The sequence below is a fragment of the Pongo abelii genome, chromosome 18 (genome assembly GCF_028885655.2).
Source record: "Pongo abelii isolate AG06213 chromosome 18, NHGRI_mPonAbe1-v2.0_pri, whole genome shotgun sequence".
NCBI lineage: Eukaryota > Metazoa > Chordata > Mammalia > Primates > Hominidae > Pongo > Pongo abelii.
The window spans coordinates 89,316,140-89,334,234 of NC_072003.2; the positions used below are offsets into that span (position 1 = coordinate 89,316,140).

General features: G+C 52.4%; 2 protein-coding genes across 10 annotated transcripts in view; both read left to right on the forward strand.

Annotated features, from left to right (window-relative positions):
• Positions 1 to 2,074, forward strand: part of SPIRE2 (spire type actin nucleation factor 2) — a 50,983-nt gene extending 48,909 nt beyond the window's left edge. For 3 of the 4 annotated variants that reach the window (XM_024234032.3, XM_024234031.3, XM_054534376.2), the window contains 2 exons: positions 1,339 to 1,454; positions 1,824 to 2,074. In XM_024234032.3, coding sequence (XP_024089800.2) covers positions 1,339 to 1,454; positions 1,824 to 2,046 — 339 coding nt within the window. In that variant the 3' untranslated portion in view covers positions 2,047 to 2,074. Of the gene's footprint in view, positions 1 to 1,338; positions 1,455 to 1,823 lie in introns of those variants that run through there. The other variant, XM_054534377.2, reaches the window with a different exon arrangement.
• Positions 2,075 to 4,515: 2,441 nt separating this feature from the next.
• The window catches only part of TCF25 (transcription factor 25), a 35,576-nt gene continuing 21,996 nt past the window's right edge, over positions 4,516 to 18,095 (forward strand). For 5 of the 6 annotated variants that reach the window (XM_024233584.3, XM_063717433.1, XM_054534380.2 and 2 more), the window contains exons 1-4: positions 5,377 to 5,689; positions 15,120 to 15,281; positions 16,458 to 16,532; positions 17,296 to 17,414. In XM_024233584.3, coding sequence (XP_024089352.2) covers positions 5,498 to 5,689; positions 15,120 to 15,281; positions 16,458 to 16,532; positions 17,296 to 17,414 — 548 coding nt within the window. In that variant the 5' untranslated portion in view covers positions 5,377 to 5,497. Of the gene's footprint in view, positions 5,690 to 15,119; positions 15,282 to 16,457; positions 16,533 to 17,295; positions 17,415 to 18,095 lie in introns of all 6 variants that reach the window. The other variant, XM_024233585.3, reaches the window with a different exon arrangement.

Sequence of the window (18,095 nt, forward strand, 5' to 3'; positions counted from 1 at the left end):
GAGGACCATGTGGGATCTCTGGGGTCTGAGTAAGGTAGATGAGGGGCTCCACTGGCTTTGATTGGATGTGTTGGATGATACTGCCCCCACCAGGCACCTCATCCATTTCCTTTCAGGTAGAATCCATTCCTATACTTTCCAAGATAGTGTGCAGTTTTTAAAGACCCTTACAGGTTTTTGTTTTTAAACATTCGATGTTAGTAGCCTCGTGCCAAAAAACCCTTCACTTCCCCTCTAAAAGTCCTACCTTCTTACATTCTGTAACTTTTTGGGTGTTTTAGGAGGGCCTTCTTATTGCAGTTGGGGTGTGTGCTTATGTGCAGGTGCACAGAGGTAAAGGGATCCTAACATTTAAAAGTATGTCAGCTGGGCACGGTGGCTCACACCTGTAATCCCAGCGTTTTGGGAGGCCGATGAGGCTGGCAGACCACTTGAGACCAGCCTGGCCAACATGGTGAAACCCCATCTCTACTAAAAATACAAAAAAATTAGCTGGGCGTGGTGGCGCACGCCTGTAATCCCAGCTACTCAGGAGGCTGAGGCAGGAGAATCACTTGAACCTGGGAGGTGGAGGCCACAGTGAGCTATGATTGTGCCACTGCACTACGGCCTGGGTGACAGAGACTCCGTCTCAAAAAGATAAAATACAAATAAAAGTATGTCACCAGCCAGGCGCGGTGGCTCAGGCCTGCAGTTCCTGCACTTTGGGAGGCTGAGGTGGGAGGATCTCTTGAACCTAGAAGTTCAAGGCTGCAGTGAGTATGGCTGTGCCTCTGCACTCCAGCCTGGGCAGCAGAGCAAGACTTGTGTCTTCAAAAAAATATATATATATATATTATATATATGTTACCTATCAGGCCTCAGTTCAGAAGCAAGACTCTGCTTAGGGAGTACTTTTACTACCACTATTTTTAAATCTTACTCTACATCCTGCCACTTGGCAATGGAAAAACTTCCACCTCATCCATGTTAAATGTTGATTATGTGCAGGGCATGGTGGCAGGTCCTGCATGGTATAAAAAGGGATGGTTCTTGCCCTCTAAGAAGCCCCTGTCCAGATGTGCAGGAAACACGGCAGGTCCCGTATGGTATAAAAAGGGACGGTTCTTGTCCTCTAAGAAGCCCCTGTCCAGATGTGCAGCAAGCAGGAATCCCGTGCCAGTCTTCAGCCAAAAGGCACAGAGGAGACATCAGAGAGCGCAGGGACAGAGAATATTCTCCAGGCAGCTCTGGCTGCCACACAGGTCTCAGATTGGGGAGGGAGGTCCCCTAGCACTGAGTGTAGCTGAATGTCTCCGTGGTGATGCCTGGTTCATACCTCTTCCCTCTGTGCTGCAGATGAAGATGCCTTCTAAGAAGTTTGGACACATCCCTGTCTACACACTGGGCTTTGAGAGTCCTCAGAGGGTATCAGCTGCCAAAACCGCGCCAATCCAGAGAAGAGACATCTTTCAGTGCGTTCTTTGCCTTGCTGCTGACGTCACTGTGGTGGTCGGGCGTGAAGAGGAACTTGGGAGCTGGGGTGGAGGGAGCCGGCTTTGTCTGTTTGCTAGGACACCCCAAGGAAATGGAAATCCAAGGCAGAGACAGATCGTTGTGTAGGGCTCTGGGAGGCTGAGCAGTATGAGATGGAAACTGGACTTGGGTGGTCAGGGAACAGGCTTTGCTGAGATGAACACTGCTAGCTGTGTTTGTTGCCTGAGGGCCAAGGGAAGGCCTAGGGTGAAAGGTAGCCAGGAGGGGGCTGTGGGATGCACAAGCAGGGAGGGGGGTGTGGCACCCTGGCTGGCTCCTCTGCCTGAGTGCCCTCTCCCGCTCCCCAGGTCTCTGCAAGGGCCACAGTGGCAGAGTGTGGAGGAGGCGTTCCCCCACATCTACTCCCACGGCTGTGTCCTGAAGGATGTCTGCAGTGAGTGCACCAGCTTTGTGGCAGATGTGGTGCATTCCAGCCGCAAGAGCGTGGACGTCCTCAACACTACGCCACGACGCAGTCGCCAGACCCAATCCCTCTACATCCCTAACACCAGGACTCTTGACTTCAAGTGACAGCCCCAGGTGGCCAGGCCTCCAGGAGGCACCAGGCAGGCCCTGTATCAGGCTAGGACGCTCTGAGCTGTGCATGTACATATATACATATATAGATACGTTTATAATATATACATACAGCCTATATATTTATATACACTGTTTCTTGGCCCCAGAGCTCACTTGGGTTCAGGCGCACTTCAGAGCCCTCCCTGGGGGAGGCTGTTTCTTCTCAGGATTCCTTGCCAGGGAGGAAACGGGGTGGGTTTTCTCACTGAGGAGAGAAAGCAGAAAGTTCTAGATCCTGGCACAGACTGCATCCCATGTTCCCATTCTCTTCTCCGTCCCCAGGAATGAGAACGGCAGTTTCCCCTCCCCAGTGGAAGTCCAGGTGGGGATAGGGTATCTTGGCTCCCAGCTGGACCAGAGCGCCCTGCTTGCCTCTGCTCTCCCTTTGTGGGGACTCGGGCAGCAGAGGCATCTGGAAAGTCTCTGAGTGGGCAGGGTCCTCCTGGGAGGCACCTCCGCCTCTGTTTGAAAGGTCTGGCCAGGCGTGGTGGCTTATGCCTGTAATCCCAGCACTTTGGGAGGCCGAGGAGGGAGGATCACCTGAGGTCAGGAGTTTGAGACCAGCCTGGCCAACATGATAAAATGTCGTCTCTACTGAAAATGCAAAAATTAGCCAGGTGTAGTGGCAGGAGCCTGTTAATCCCAGCTACGCAGGAGGCTGAGGCAGGAGAATCGCTTGAACCCGGGAGGTGGAGGTTGCAGTGAGCTGAGATTGCGCCACTGCACTCCAGCCTGGGCAACAGAGGGAGAGTCTGTCTCAAAAAAAAAAAAAAAGGTCCATGCCAAGCTGCTCCCCGCCCTTTCCCTTTCCCTGGGGTCCAAACCACATGTGTCCTGCCTGTCCTGGCCCTACCACATTCTGGTGCTGTCCTCACTCGCCCCTGGCCCAGAGGCTCCTGAAGATGCTGGGTGGTCCCTGCACAGGGAGGAGCAGCCCTGTAAATCTGTGCACATGGTCACTCTTGGCCTAATAAAGGTCTCACAGGCTTCTGTCGGATGTGCGCTGAGGATTCACCCAGCATGGCATGTTCTCCCAAGGTTGAAGCTGGGCTTGAGGGGCCACCTGCCTTCCAGGACGAGGAAAGGCCTCCTGGCTTAGCACAGTCAGGTGCCCACCAGGCAAGGAGGGCTCCAGGCCTGCTCTGTCCACGCAGCCCTGGCTGCCTCTACCAGCTTCGTGGTCCTGGCCACCACGGTCAGGGCTGCATGCGGACGGCACAGACTACTGCCCATCAGCTCCTCTGGCCACACCTGCTGGCCTGGGGGGCACTTTGGTCTCATTTCCCAGATCCCTATTCTTGTTCTCCAGGGAGAGGATTCACAGGGGCAGGAGGTGTGACTGCAGGCTCTAGACAGGCCCTGTGCCGAGTGCTGTCTGCTCACCTTCGCCCGGCTCAGCCTGTTACAGGGCCCTGCCCTGCTCCTCCGTGATGTTCTGCCGTCATCTCACCTTACGGATGAGGGAACTGACGCTCAACAAGGTCAAAGAATTTGGCCAAAGATACACAGCTCACCCAAGAACTTTGACTCCAGGCTGTAATGCTGGCCGTGGGGCCTGGAAGTCAGAAGGGACAGTACTTGTAGTAACTGATGGGCCTGTAGGAGAAAATACTCCTGTCAGCTGGGGTCCAGGAAATCCAAACACACAAAATTAGAGCCCCCAGTAAAAATAGCCAGCTTCTAGCACATGTGTAAGCACTTCACGGACTCTCTGGCCTGTATTTTTATTCCTGTTTAAAAACAAGAAAACAGGCACAGAGAGGGTCAGCGATCTCCTCCGGTCACCCAGCCAACAATAAGCTAATGTGTAGTGCTTGGTAAGGACGACGGTTGTTCTGGTTCTATGGGGGCTCACACTCCCTATCATGGGGAGACTGGGTTGTAATTCATACAGGAACACTTGGAAATGAAAGCCCATGTTAAAATCCTAACCCACGGCAGGTGAAGTGGCTCACACCTGTAATCCCAGCGCTTTTGGAGGGTGAGGTGGGCAGATCACTTGAGGTCAGGAGTTCGAGACCAGCCTGGCCAACATGGTGAAACCCCATCTGTACTAAGAGTACAAAAATTAGCCGGGCATGGTGGGGCATGCCCTGTAGTCCCAGCTACTCGGGAGGCTAAGGCAGGAGAATTGCTTGAGCCTGGGAGATGGAGGTTGCAGTGAGCCGAGATTGCGCTACTGCACTCCAGCCTGGGCAACAGAGCAAGACCTCATCTCACAAAATAAAATAAAACCCTAACCCATCCTGGGAGGGGCCAGGCCGGCCCACCAGGGCTGCTTCCTGGGCTCATGAAGCCGCGGTAAGTCGGGCAGGAGGCTGCTGGCGCCTGTCTTCTCTGTGCCCTCCTGCCCCCATGTCCCCAACCCCAGGCACAGGAAGCTGTGCCGTCCGCCCACTGAACCGAGCACTGTCTCAGCCTCATCTACTTTATTTTTTTCATTTTTTTGAGACAGGGTCTGGCTCTGTCACCCAGGCTGGAGTGCAGTGGCGCGATCTCGGCTCACTGCAGCCTCAGCCTCCCGAATAGCTGGGATTACAGGCATGCGCAGCCACGCCCAGCTAATTTTTGTGTTTTTAGTAGAGACTGTTTCACCATGTTGCCCAGGCTGGTCTCGAATTCCTGACCTCAGGTGATTCGCCCACCTCGGCCTCCCAAAGTGCTGGGATTACAAGCGTGAGCACCGCGCCCGGCCCTTAGATCGTGACAAACGCGGGTGGCCTGTCCCAGAACTGTCAGAACCACTGTCCCTAAGGAGGCCTCAGGCGGGCAGTGAGGGCCGCGTCCCTCAGTGGTGCTCGAGGGGCGGCGGCTCCAGGCCAGGGTAGAGGCGGGCATCGACGGCTAGATCACTCGAATGACACCGTGACACGAAAAGGACCAACTAGCAACGTCCGAGACGCAGCTGAAATGCTCCAGGCACGGTGCGGGGACAGGCCCTGGCGGGCCGAACGTGGCTGCGGGTTCCAGGCCACACGGATGGGCAAGGCCGGGCAGGGCCGACTGTCGCCGGCTGCGCGCCCCCTACCCCGAATCAAAGCCCGTCATCCCCACGGGGCACCTCTACATGCCCGGTGCCCATGGCGCGCAGGCACCCAGCTCTCCCGAGACCTGGCCCGGACCCACCGGAGCCGGCCCAGACGCCGCCACTGAAGCGCGGAAGTTCCGGAGAGTCGCGACGCGCAGGCGCCGCACGCCAGGCCCCGCCCCCACCCCTCGCGCCAAGAGTGCGCAGGCGCCGCAGCCAGCTCCCCCGCCCCGCCACCCCCGCGCCAGGAGTGCGCAGGCGCCGCAGCCAGCTCCCCCGCCCCCCACCCCGCGCCAGGAGTGCGCAGGCGCGCCGACCGCCGAGTTTTCTGCGCTTCCTTCTCCCTCTCTCCAGCCGTCGTGGTCGTTCGGTCCTATGTCGCGCCGGGCCCTCCGGAGGCTGAGGGGGGAACAGCGTGGCCAGGAGCCCCTCGGGCCCGGCGCCCTGCAGTTCGATCTCCGTGATGACGATGACGCGGAAGAAGAAGAGCCCAAGCGGGAGCTTGGTGTCTGGCGCCCCGGGGGCGCACGGAAGGAGGGCGTCCGAGTCAACAACCGCTTCGAGTTGGTGAGGAGCGCGGCGGCCCGGGTGGGGGCGGGGTGGCCCGTGACGTTGTGGGGCGGGGCGAGCGTCCAGTCGGGTCGGGGAGCCGGGGTCGTGATGCCAGGGGTGGGAAGGGTGACGTGGGTCCCAGCTGCAGTGGGGAGGGCGGGGCCGTGCGTCGCGGCCAGGGCGACGCGGGTGGGCGGTGGCGTGGGGTCAAGACGGCGGACCGCGGAGTTAAATTCGGTTCTAACCCCGGTGAGGTGGGCGGGGCTAAGGGATGGGGCGGGGCCATGCCGTCGGGGCGGGGCTACCGAAAGGGCGGGGTTAAGCGGGGTCCGGGCTGTGGAGAGGGCGGGGCCTTGATGCTAAGGGCGTGGCCAACGTCCTTGGGGCCGGGCCACGACGTGGGTGGGGTTAAACAGGCCTGCGGCCACGTGGCTGTCGTGGGGCCGTAACGCTAAAGGGCGTGGCTAAAGACGGGGGCGAGGCGATGGCGTGGGCGGGGTTAAATGGAGCCTGGGGCCACCGTGGGGGAGGGGCCATGGCGTAGGAGCAGGAGTCGGGTACGGCTGTCCTTTCTCGAGTCTAGAGGGACCTTCTCTCGGTTCCAGGGTTGAGGACTTGCCAGGTCTCTGCGAGCATTCTCCTTTAATCTTCACAACAACCCTGCCTAACCCAGGGCCTTGCTCTTGGCTGCATCCCCATCAGCCTAACCCAGCGGGTTAGTCTTACTCTTAGCTGCATGTCCGGCAGCACGTTTCTGGCACAGGGAAGTAACAGTTTGACTGTATGGTTTCCTCATGCGGTCCTGTGACGTTTTCTCCTAAGCCCTGGCCTCCGTCTGTAACTCTGCCTCTGCGGGCTCTGCGATCCTCCCATCTCAGCCTCCTGAGCATCTAGGACTACGGGTGGATGTCACCACGCCCGGGCAATATTTTTTTTTTTTTTTTTTTTTTTGTAGAGATGAGGTTTCGCTTTGTTGCCCAGGCTGGTCTAGAACTTCTGCGCTCAAACAATCTGTCCATCTCAGCCTCACAAAGTGCTGGTACTACAGGCATGAGTCACCATGCATGGTTGACTGCCCTTCTCACATCAGTTCCACCTTTAGTGGTCCCCAAGACCACCGTCAAGGTTCAGTAATTTGCTAGATTCACAGCAGTTACTGAAAGCTTTTTTTTTTTTTGAGATGGAATCTTGCTCTGTTGCCCAGGCTGGTGTGCATTGGCACAACCCTAGCTCACTGCAACCTTGAACTCCTGGGCTCAAATAGTCCTCTCACCTTGGCCTCTCAGAGTGTTGGCATTACAGACATGAGCCTCTGTGCTTGGCCCCGTAAGTCTTTTTAAATTTTTGTCAATGTAATTTGTCAAAAATGATATCACATTATTTTATTTTACATTTCTTTGTTAGTGAAATGCAGCACCTAGCTATATATTCGTTGACCATTTATATTTCTCTTTGTGACAACCTGTTTATATCCTTTGCCTTTTTATAGGGAGTTTGGACAGTCTTTTTGTTCGTGGAAGCTTGCTATCAATTGTCTTTAACGTACAGGGAGTTTGGACAGTCTTTTTGTTCGTGGAAGCTCGCTATCAATTGTCTCTAACGTATAGGGAGTTTGGACAGTCTTTTTGCTCGTGGAAGGAAGCTTGCTATCAATTGTCTCTAACGTATTTTCTCGGTTTGTGTTTGTTCTTTAACTTCTTTAATTTCTGCGTGCTGAAAGATACTGAAGCCACTTTTCTCATTGTTATACATCCCTCTCTCTAGTGTCTTCACATAGATCTTCCTGATGTGACTTTTTTTTTTTTTTTTTTTTTTTTTTGAGACAGAGTCTTGATCTGTCACCCAGGCTGGAGTGCAGTGGCATGATCTCGGCTCACTGCAAGCTCCACCTCCCGGGTTCACACCATTCTCCTGCCTCAGCCTCTCAAGTAGCTGGGACTACAGGCGCCCACCACACCCGGCTAATTTTTTGTATTTTTAGTAGAGACGGGGTTTCACCGTGTTAGCCAGGATGGTCTCGATCTCCTGACCTCGTGATCCGCCCGCCTCAGCCTCCCAAAGTGCTGGGATTACAGGCGTGAGCCACTGCGCCCGGCTTTTTTTTTTTTTTTTTTTTTTTTTTTTTTAGTTATAGACAGGGTCTCACAGTGTTGCCCAGGCTGGTTGCTGGTCTCGAACTCCTGGGTTCAGGTGATCCTCCTGCCTCAGCCTCCTGAGCAGCTGGGACTACATCATACCCTACTGTGCTCAGCTTGTTCTTTTAATGCTTTTTTTTTCCCATTTAAATATTTAATCTTTTTGGTATTTATATTTGTGTTGGTGGGAATTTGGAAAAAGTGTTGTTCATGAGTTGACAGAGTAAGAGTCTGTAAGGTCAGAAACCACACAAACCCTTGTGGACTTTCTGGAGTGAGTTTTGAGTGTCAATAACACTGACAGCCTCCGTGGATGAGTGACTGCTTATCGTGCTGTGTTCTTAGGAATTTCAGAGAATTTTATTCAGTGGCACATATCAGTCTTAATTTAAGCATTCTATGCTTTTTTGCCTTTAAAACTCATATTTGGAAATAATATAATCGAAATGTTTATTGGCATTCTGTTGAATAGCTCTTAATAAACAGAAGTATGAGAGACAGTGAACAGCCACTTACGACTAAATGCTTATGAATGTGAATGCATTGTGAGAGACATGGTGTGTCTCTTTTTAAAAAATTTTATTTATTTAGAGACAGGATCTCTTTATGTTGCCTAGATTGGTCTTGAACTCCTGGGCTCAAGAGATCCTTCTGCCTTGGCCTCCCAAAGTGCTGGGATTACAGCTCCCAGTACTTTGGGAGGCAGAGATGGGCGGATCACCTGAGGTCAGGAGTTCGAGACCAGCCTGGCCAACATGGTGAAACCCCGTCTCTACTAAGAATACAAAAATTGGGCCGGGTGTGGTGGCTCACACCTGTAATCCCAGCACTTTGGGAGGCCAAGGCGGGCGGATCACGAGGTCAGGAGATTGAGACCATCCTGGCTAACACGGTGAAACCCCGTGTCTACTAAAAAAATACAAAAAAATTAGCCTGGTGTGGCGGCGGGCGCCTGTAGTCCCAGCTACTCGGGAGGCTGAGGCAGGAGAATGGCATGAACCCAGGAGGCGGAGCTTGCAGTGAGCTGAGATGCACCACTGCACTGCAGCCTGGGTGACAGAGAGAGAGACTCTGTCTCAAAAAAAAAAAAAAAAAAACTTCCATTTGAAACACAAAAATTAACCAGGCATGGTGGTGGGTGCCTGTAATCCCAGCTACTTGGGAGGCTGAGGCAGGAGAATTGTTTGAACCCAGGAGGCGGAGATTGCAATGAATTGAGATTGTGCCACCAGACTCCGGCCTGGGCGACGCAGCGAGACTCTGTCTCAAAAAAAAAAAATAAATAAATAAAAATAAATAAATCATAATGATAATTGTGGATTTGTCTATTTCTACTTTCAACCCTGTCAGTTTTTGCTATGTGTGGGTGTGTGTGTGTTTTGGTTTTTTAGAGACAGAGTCTCGCCCTGTTGCCCAGGCTGGAGTTCAGTGTCACAATTATAGCTCACTGTAACTTTGAACTCCTGGGCTCAAACCATTCTCCCACCTCAGCCTCCCAAGTAGGTGGAAATACAAGTGCATGTCACCACACCTGGCTAATGTTTTCATATTTTTTTGGAAAGCCAGTGTGCTAGGATTATAGATGTGAGCTACCATGCCTGGCCTAGAATATTTTTTGAAGTGATTGGTAATGAAAATAACAACTTATCAAAATTTGTGGGATGCAACTGAAACGATGATTAGAACTTTATCATCGTAAATTTTAAATTAGAAAAGTGTTTAAAAATCTAGAAATTTACCTGAAACTTGTACCTTAAACTAGAAAAAGAGCAAATTAAACTGAAAATGTGTAGAAGGAAGAAACTAATCAGAGAGGAATGCATAGAATAGAATATGGACACAATGGAGAAAATCAGTAAGAGCAAAACTTGGTTCTCTCAAACCAAGTTGGCAAAAACTCTAGATTGAGTGATGGAGGGAAAAAGGGAAGGTCCAGGTACATTACCATTTTCAGGGATGGGAGAGGAGTGTTCACAGGTACAGATGGTGCAGATAGTAATGGCAATAAGGAACTTCCTGCTAATAAGTTTTCCAGGTTAGACAAATGGGCAAGTTCCTTTAAAGGTAAAACTTGTCTAAATTGACATGTGAAGAAATAAAAAAATCTGAGCCCTTTTATCTATTAAAGATACTGAATTTTTAAAAGTATAAAACATTCCAGGCTAGGGTTGGTGGCTGACACCTGTAATCCCATCACTTTGGGAGGTCTAGGCAGGTCCATTACTTGAGCTCAGGTGTGTGAGACCAGCCTGGGCAACGTGGCAAAACCCCATCTCTACAAACAATAGGAAAAAATTGTCCAAGTATGGTGGCACTCACCTGTGGTCACAGCTACTCAGGAGGCTGAGACGGGAGGATAGCTTGAACCCAGGAGGTCAAGGCTGCAGTGAGCTGAGATGACGCCACCGTACTCCAGCCTGGGTGACAAAGTGAGACCCTGTCTCAAAAAAAAAAAAGTTCCAACAAAGACAACCTCAGGCTGGGTGTGGTGGCTCATGCCTGTAATCCCAGCACTTTGGGAGGCCGAGGCGGGTAGACCACCTGAGGTCAGGAGTTCAAGACCAGCCTGGCCGACGTGGTGAAACTCCGTCTCTACTAAACATCACCTTTTTTTTTTTTTTTTTTTTTTTTTTTTTTTAGGAAAAATGGACATTTTCCTCTCCCCCTAAAAAAAGATAAAACTCCTTCCTGGTTATTAAGTGAAATGCTCATCGAGCTTTGTCCTAAAGAAGATCAGCCGTGGACAAGAACCTTGTGAAATGTTCCCCATTTGAGACCCTAAAACTAATGACAGTCACAGCTTTTGGGTAGGTAATAAGGCGTTTTGTTTTGTTTTGTTTTTTGAGACGGAGTCTCGCGCTGTCGCCCAGGCTGGACTGCAGTGGCACCATCTTGGCTCACTGCAAGCTCTGCCTCCTGGGTTCACCCCATTGTCCTGCCTCAGCCTCCCGAGTAGCTGGGACTACAGGCGCCCGCCACCACGCCCGGCAAGTTTTTTTGTATTTTTAGTAGAGATGGGGTTTCACTGTGTTCGCCAGGATGGTCTTGATCTCCTGACCTCGCCATCCGCCCACCTCTGCCTCCCAAAGTACTGGGATTACAGGCATGAGCCACCGCACCCAGCCAGTAATAAGGTTTATCTGAGGGTGATCGACAGCATTTTAGAGCTGATGCATGTCAGTAGAGATTGCAGCAAATCATGTGTCATCACCAAAACTTCACTGAAGAAGCAAAACTGGGCCTGTCACCCGTGGTGTCCGTGTACACAGATGGGCTTTGGGGCCTGTCACCCATGCTATCCGTGTACACACATGGGCTATGGGCCTGTTGCACATGGCTGTCCGTGTACACAGATGGGCTTCGGGGCCTATCACCTGTGCTGTCCGTGTACACAGACAGGCTCCTGGGCCTATGACATGTGCTGTCTGTGTACACAGATGGGCGTCTGGGCCTATCACCTGTGCTGTCCGTGTACATAGACAGGCTCCTGAGCCTATCACACGTGCTGTCCATGTACACAGACAGGCTCCTGGGCCTATCACCCGTGCTGTCCGTGTACACAGATGGGCTTCGGGGCCTGTCACACGTGCTGTCCGTGTACACAGACAGGCGCCTCTGCCTATCACATGTGCTGTCCATGTACACAGACAGGCTCCTGGGCCTATGACACGTGCTGTCCGTGTACACAGACAGGCTTCTGGGCCTATCACCTGTACTGTCCGTGTACACAGACAGGCTCCTGGGCCTGTCACCCGTGCTGTCCGTGTACACAGATGGGCTTCGGGGCCTGTCACATGTGCTGTCCGTGTACACAGACAGGCTCCTGGGCCTATGACACGTGCTGTCCGTGTACACAGGCTTCTGGGCCTATCACCTGTGCTGTCCGTGTACACAGACGGGCTCTTGAGCCTGTCACACGTGCTGTCCGTGTACACAGATGGGCTTCGGGGGCCTGTCACACGTGCTATCCGTGTACACAGACAGGCTTCTGGGCCTATCACCAGTGCTGTCCGTGTACACAGTCAGGCTCCTGAGCCTATCACACGTGCTGTCCGTGTACACAGACAGGCTCCTGGGCCTATGACACGTGCTGTCCGTGTACACAGACAGGCTCCTGAGCATATCACATGTGCTGCCTGTGTACACAGACAGGCTCCTGGGCCTATCACATGTACTGTCCGTGTATAGAGACAGGCTTCTGAGCCTATCACATGTACTGTCTGTGTATACAGACAGGCTCCTGAGCATATCACACGTGCTGCCTGTGTACACAGACAGGCTCCTGAGCATATCACACATACTGTCCGTGTACACAGGCTCTTGAGCCTATCACACGTGGCGTCCGTGTACACAGACAGGCTCCTGAGCCTATCACACGTGCTGTCCGTGTATACAGACAGGCTCTTGGGCCTATCACACGTGCTGTCCATGTACACAGACAGGCTCCTGGGCCTATGACACGTGCTGTCCGTGTACCCAGACAGGCTCTTGGGCCTCTCACACGTGCTGTCTGTGTACACAGACAGGCTCCTGAGCATATCACATGTGCTGCCTGTGTACACAGACAGGCTCCTGGGCCTATCACATGTGCTGCCTGTGTACACAGACAGGCTCCTGGGCCTATCACACATACTGTCCGTGTACACAGGCTCTTGAGCCTATCACACGTGGTGTCCGTGTACACAGGCTCCTGAGCCTATCACATGTGCTGTCCATTTACACAGACAGGCTCCTGGGCCTATCACATGTGCTGTCCGTGTACACAGACAGGGTCTGAGCCTATCACACGTGGTGTCCGTGTACACAGGCTCCTGAGCCTATCACATTTGCTGCCTGTGTACACAGGCTCCTGAGCTTATCACACGTGCTGTCCGTGTACACAGGCTCCTGAGCTTATCACACATGCTGTCCATGTACACAGGCTCCAGAGCCTATCATACATGCTGTCCGTGTACACAGGCAGGCTCCTTTCCATTGAAGTTCAGCTTGGCATAGAGCTTTTTATGAATTCGATTTGTCAAACACCTCAGAATAAGAATTTTTTTTCTTAGGAAGTCAGCATGAATTAATAAAAGTAAATTGGTTGTTGGCCGGGCGCAGTGGCTCACGCCTGTAATCCCAGCACTTTGGGAGGCCGAGGCGGGCAGATCACCTGAGGTCAGGAGTTCGAGACCAGCCTGGCCAACATGGTGAAACCCCATCTCTACTAAAAATACAAAAATTAGCCTGGCATGGTGGCGCATGCCTGTAGTCCCAGTTACTCGGGAGGCTGAGGCAGGAGAATCACTTGAATCCGGGAGGCGGAGGTTGCAGTGAGCCAAGATCATGCCATTGCTCTCCAGCCTGGGCAACAGAGCAAGACTCCGTCTCAAAAAAAGAAAAAAAAAAAAAGTAAATTGGGTGTGGTGGCGTGTACCTGTAGTCCCAGCTCCTGGGGAGGCTGAGGCAGGAGGATCCCTTGACCACAGGAATTTGAGGCCAGCCTGGGCAACACAGTGAGACCCCATCTCTAAAAACAGACAAGTAAACCAGCACCCAGCTTCACCAAGAGACATCGTCATCAGTTGAATGTTGTAGATGGTGTAGATCCAATTTACCAGTGACCGCCCACAGGTTAGAAACATTTCAACAGTAGGCTTTGTTTCAGCTTTCTTCCTTTACCGCAGGGTGCAAAGCAGCCGGCCCATGCCTAGGCCCCAGCTTCGCCAGCAAAGGCCAGGCAGAAGGAGCTATCACCATGAGAATCACCGTCATGGTGCTGCTGGGAAGGGACAAACCTCGTTTTGGTGGAGTGTCAGTGTTTTCAAGTCAGGGGCTCTTTTTACATAACACGTCTGTACTGCCATGGATTTTGTCGACGGGCGTAAGATGCTCCTGAATTGTCTCAGCGGGCGTAAGATGCTCCTGAGTTGTCTCAGCAGGTGTAAGATGCTCCTGAGTTGTCTCAGCGGGCGTAAGATGCTCCTGAGTTGTATCCTTGTCATGTGGGAGCCTGCATTGGAGAGAAAGCCAACCGACCGGCGAGCACAGCCCTGCCCTGTGCTTTCTTCTCTTCGGCAGCCACGGCCTGGGTGTCTGTGCTTTCTTCTCTCCGGCAGCCACGGCCGGGGGGTTGTCTGTGCATTCTTCTCTCCAGCAGCCACGGCCGGGGTGTCTGTGCTTTCTTCTCTCCAGCAGCCACGGCCGGGGGGTTGTCTGTGCGTTCTTCTCTCCGGCAGCCACGGCTGGGGTGTCTGTGCTTTCTTCTCTCCGGCAGTCACGGCCGGGGTGTCTGTGCTTTCTTCTCTCCGGCAGCCACAGCCGGGGTGTCTGTCTTGTGCTCCCACCGGGGAGAGTCCCCAGGTGCAGCCGAGGCTCAATTCTGTTTCAGAAACTATCTCAGGGCTGTGGGGCTTGGAGCTGATTGTGTTTTCTGAGCTTTGTGGTTTTCAAGATGTTTTAAATTAAACAGGCAGTTTTATTTATTTTTGAACCTTAGTGCATCCGATCGGATGAATCAGAATCTCCTAGTTCATAAAGAATTGTTGATGCTGGTCTCTGTTAGCTTTTTTTAAAAAAATTTAGAGATAGAGTCTTGCTCTGTCGCCCAGGCTGGAGGGTAGTGGTACGATCTTGACTCACAGCAACCTCTGCCTCCCGGGTTCAAACGATTCTCCCACTTCAGCCTCCCGAGTAGCTGGGATTACAGGCACCCGCCACTGTGCCTGGCTAATTTTTGTGTTTTTAGTAGAGACAGGGTTTCGCCATGTTGGCCAGGCTGGTCTTGAATTTCTGACCTCAAGTGATCTGCCTGCATCGACCTCCCAAAGTGCTGGGATTACAGGCGTGAGCACCTCGCCTGGCCTATCATTTTCATTAGGAAAAGTTTGTAGGTTGATGGGTCCTTGGTGCCTTTTTTTCCTGCCTGCTGCTGGAGAGGAGCTGAGGCTTGAGGAGAAAGGAGGAAGAAGGAACTTTAATGCATTGGCTGAATATATATATTTAACGTTTTGTCCTGCAGGTGGTCCTCTATGAATGGAGTGAATTACAATATTTGAGGAGTCTTCCTTACCTCATCTCTGAAGGCAGAGATATCCCATAGCCTCAGGGCCCTGGCTTTCTGTAGAGCCGCTGACGAAGTCCCCCTGAGCCAGAGCTGAGTCCCTGCTGCGTCCAACAGCCTCGGGTTCTTGCATTCTTTCCCGTCCAGCGTCTTGCATTGACCCTGGGCGTCCCCAGCGCGGGCCCGTTCACGTCTCACCATTCGTATCTCAGCATCAGCGTTCACACTGTAAGTAACGCCCTGGCTCTTCTCCAACCTGTTTTTCCAGATAAACATTGACGATCTTGAGGATGACCCTGTGGTGAATGGGGAGAGGTCTGGCTGTGCGCTCACAGATGCTGCGGCACCAGGGAACAAAGGAAGGGCTCAGCGTGGAAACACAGAGAGCAAGACGGATGGAGATGTCGCCGAGACAGCACCCCCAGAGCAGGTGGGGGGCTGAGTGGTGAGGAGGTGGCATCAGACGGGAGAGTTCCAAGGCACCCAGCCACATGTATCCTGTGCTGTGATTTTCCTTGGAGGTGTAATTTTCTGAGTTCAATTTTGGTTAACTGCTAGTTGCCCCCAAATTTACTTGGGAACCTTGATGAGATTTGCTTGAAATGAGTAAAGGTCGCAGGCTTGTCTCCTGCATTTCAGGAGAGTGTGCGCCTGCCCAGCAGTGTGTGTAACCACACACGTGTGTTCTTCCTAACTAACCACACACTTGTGTTCTTCCTAACTGTGCTCCGAACGTTCGCTTGGCTGGGTTGTGGGTCTGGGTGCTGGTGTAAGTGAACTTTGAAGAAACATGCAGGTCAGGTTAACGTGGGATGGGCAGAGATGCAGACAGCCTGCTTCTGTGCTGCACAGCACAGAAGAGGGGCCCTAAAAGGAGAGCTTGTGTTCATTTATCCAACAACTGTTCTTGGGAGCTTGCTGGGTGCTGGGAACGTGCCTTTGCCCCCCAGGAGCCTCTGGTTGAGAGGGCAACATAGATGCGAAGTGACAGGTGGGTCCTGACTTGAGGCTCGGGGTCCTGGGGGCTTCCTGAGGAGCCTTCCTGCTGTCAGAAGGGGTTGGCCAGGTGCAGGCATAAGGGACCACAGATACAGGTTTGGTGTGAGGCGGCCAGGGCACAGCAAGGCCCCAGTCTTCAGGGTGGGTGCGGTGTGGCAGGGAGTGGCCAACACAGTGAGGAATGAGAGCTGGACCCGGTCAGAGTCCTGTGAGCCTGTGAGGCTGGACACAGAGGGCCCTGGGGACTCCTGTAGCACAGCCCGAGGGACGTCCGGTCAGAGTCCTGTGAGCCTGTGAGGCTGGACATAGGGGGCCCTGGAGACTCCTGTGAGCCTGTGAGGCTGGACACAGAGGGCCCTGGGGACTCCTGTGAGCCTGTGAGGCTGGACACAGAGGGCCCTGGGGACTCCTGTAGCACAGCCCGAGGGGCTCGGAGAGGTGGGAAGGTGCCTGCTGGAGAGAAGAGAGTGAGTTGAAGGGACTTTCAGGACACGGAGGGAGGGGTGGGGACTGCTTAGATGAGGGTAGAGTCACGCTTGCTGCTTTAATTCTCAGTTCTTAAGATTTCCTTCTCATTCCACTGATTAAAATGTGTTTCTATCATTAGTCTAATGCAAGTGGCAAACTCCGGAAGAAGAAAAAGAAACAGAAAAACAAGAAAAGCAGCACGGGAGAAGCATCGGTACGTGAGTCGGGCCTGGCTGTGCTCTCTCCCTCTGCCTGATGCTCTCTCGGTTCTCTTCTGGCTGTTTTTCAAGGTGGTGTTGAAAGAATTTTACTTAGTATTTTTATTCCTTCCTGTTAGGAGTATAACTAAGAGATCAGAGAAAAAGAAAAGGGAAAACTACTTGCTAAATTCTGCTTCCCATTTTTACCCTTGTTCCTTGGAGGGTCGGCACTCTGCTCTGTGTCTCTGTGGGAATGTGTGATCTGATGGGGACATCCCTTCTAGTTCTGGTGCTCCTGTGGCCCGTGGGACGCTTGCTGTTTGCCCTGACATTTGTCCCATGCTTATGGGTTAATTGGATGGTGGGTATAGAACCCATCACTGGAGCTAGTCTGTCATCAGAAAAAAATATGTTTTCATCATTGCCCTTTGTCCTCGTCTGATTGTGTCCTGAGACAAGGGTGTAGCTTTGTTGCTGTTTAGTTGGAGCCACAAGTCCCAACCCTGTTTACCTGAGGAGGTGAGCACACCTGTATGATGTGGAATGCCCAGTTTTTTCTAGGGTCCTTCTGGTTCTGTGATTCTGTCTATGCTGAGCGCTTCTTAGGAAACATCTTTTTTCTAAATTTGTGGATGGTACATAGTGTTTGACTTATACTGTCCTTTAGGAAGTAAATACAATGTAATAGGTCTCTTTTAAGATAAATAATTTTGTTATTGTTACAACATTTAAAATAATGTCAGTGTGGTGATTAAGAGGTTGTTTTGGGGCTTCTAGGAAAACGGACTAGAAGATATCGATCGCATCCTAGAGAGGATTGAGGACAGCACTGGGTTGAACCGTCCCGGCCCAGCTCCCCTGAGCTCCAGGAAGCACGTTCTCTACGTGGAGCACAGGTGTGGCCCCCGCCCTTCTCTGCGGCTGCCAGAGACTCCGTGGGAGGAAAAGGTTCTCTAAAAAAGGAAAAAGAAAATGTACTATCTTTATTTAAAAATAATATGAGTTTATGGGCTGGGCGTGGTGGCTCACGCCTGTAGTACCAGCACTTTGAGAGGCCAAGGCAGGCGGATCACGAGGTCAGGAGATCAAGACCATCCTGGCTAACACGGTGAAACCCCCTCTCTACTAAAAATACAAAAAATTAGCCGGGCGTGGTGGCGGGCGCCTGTAGTCCCAGCTACTCGGGAGGCTGAGGCAGGAGAATGGCGTGAACCTGGGAGGTGGAGCTTGCAGTGAGCCGAGATTGCGCCAGTGCACTCCAGCCTGGGCGACAGTGCGAGACTCTGTCTCAAAAAAAAATAATAATAATAATATGAGTTTGTTATTAATCATTTAGGAAATAGGCCAGGCCCGGTGGCTCATGCCTGTAATCCCAGCACTTTGGGAGGCTGAGGTGGGCAGATCACCTGAGGTCAGGAGTTTGAGACCAGCCTGGCCAACATGGAGAAACCCTGTCTCTAGTAAAAATACAAAAATTGCTGGCCGCAGTGGCTCACACCTATAATACCAGCACTTTGAGAGGCTGAAGCGGGCAGATCACCTGAGGTTGGGAGTTCAAGACCAGCCTGACCAACATG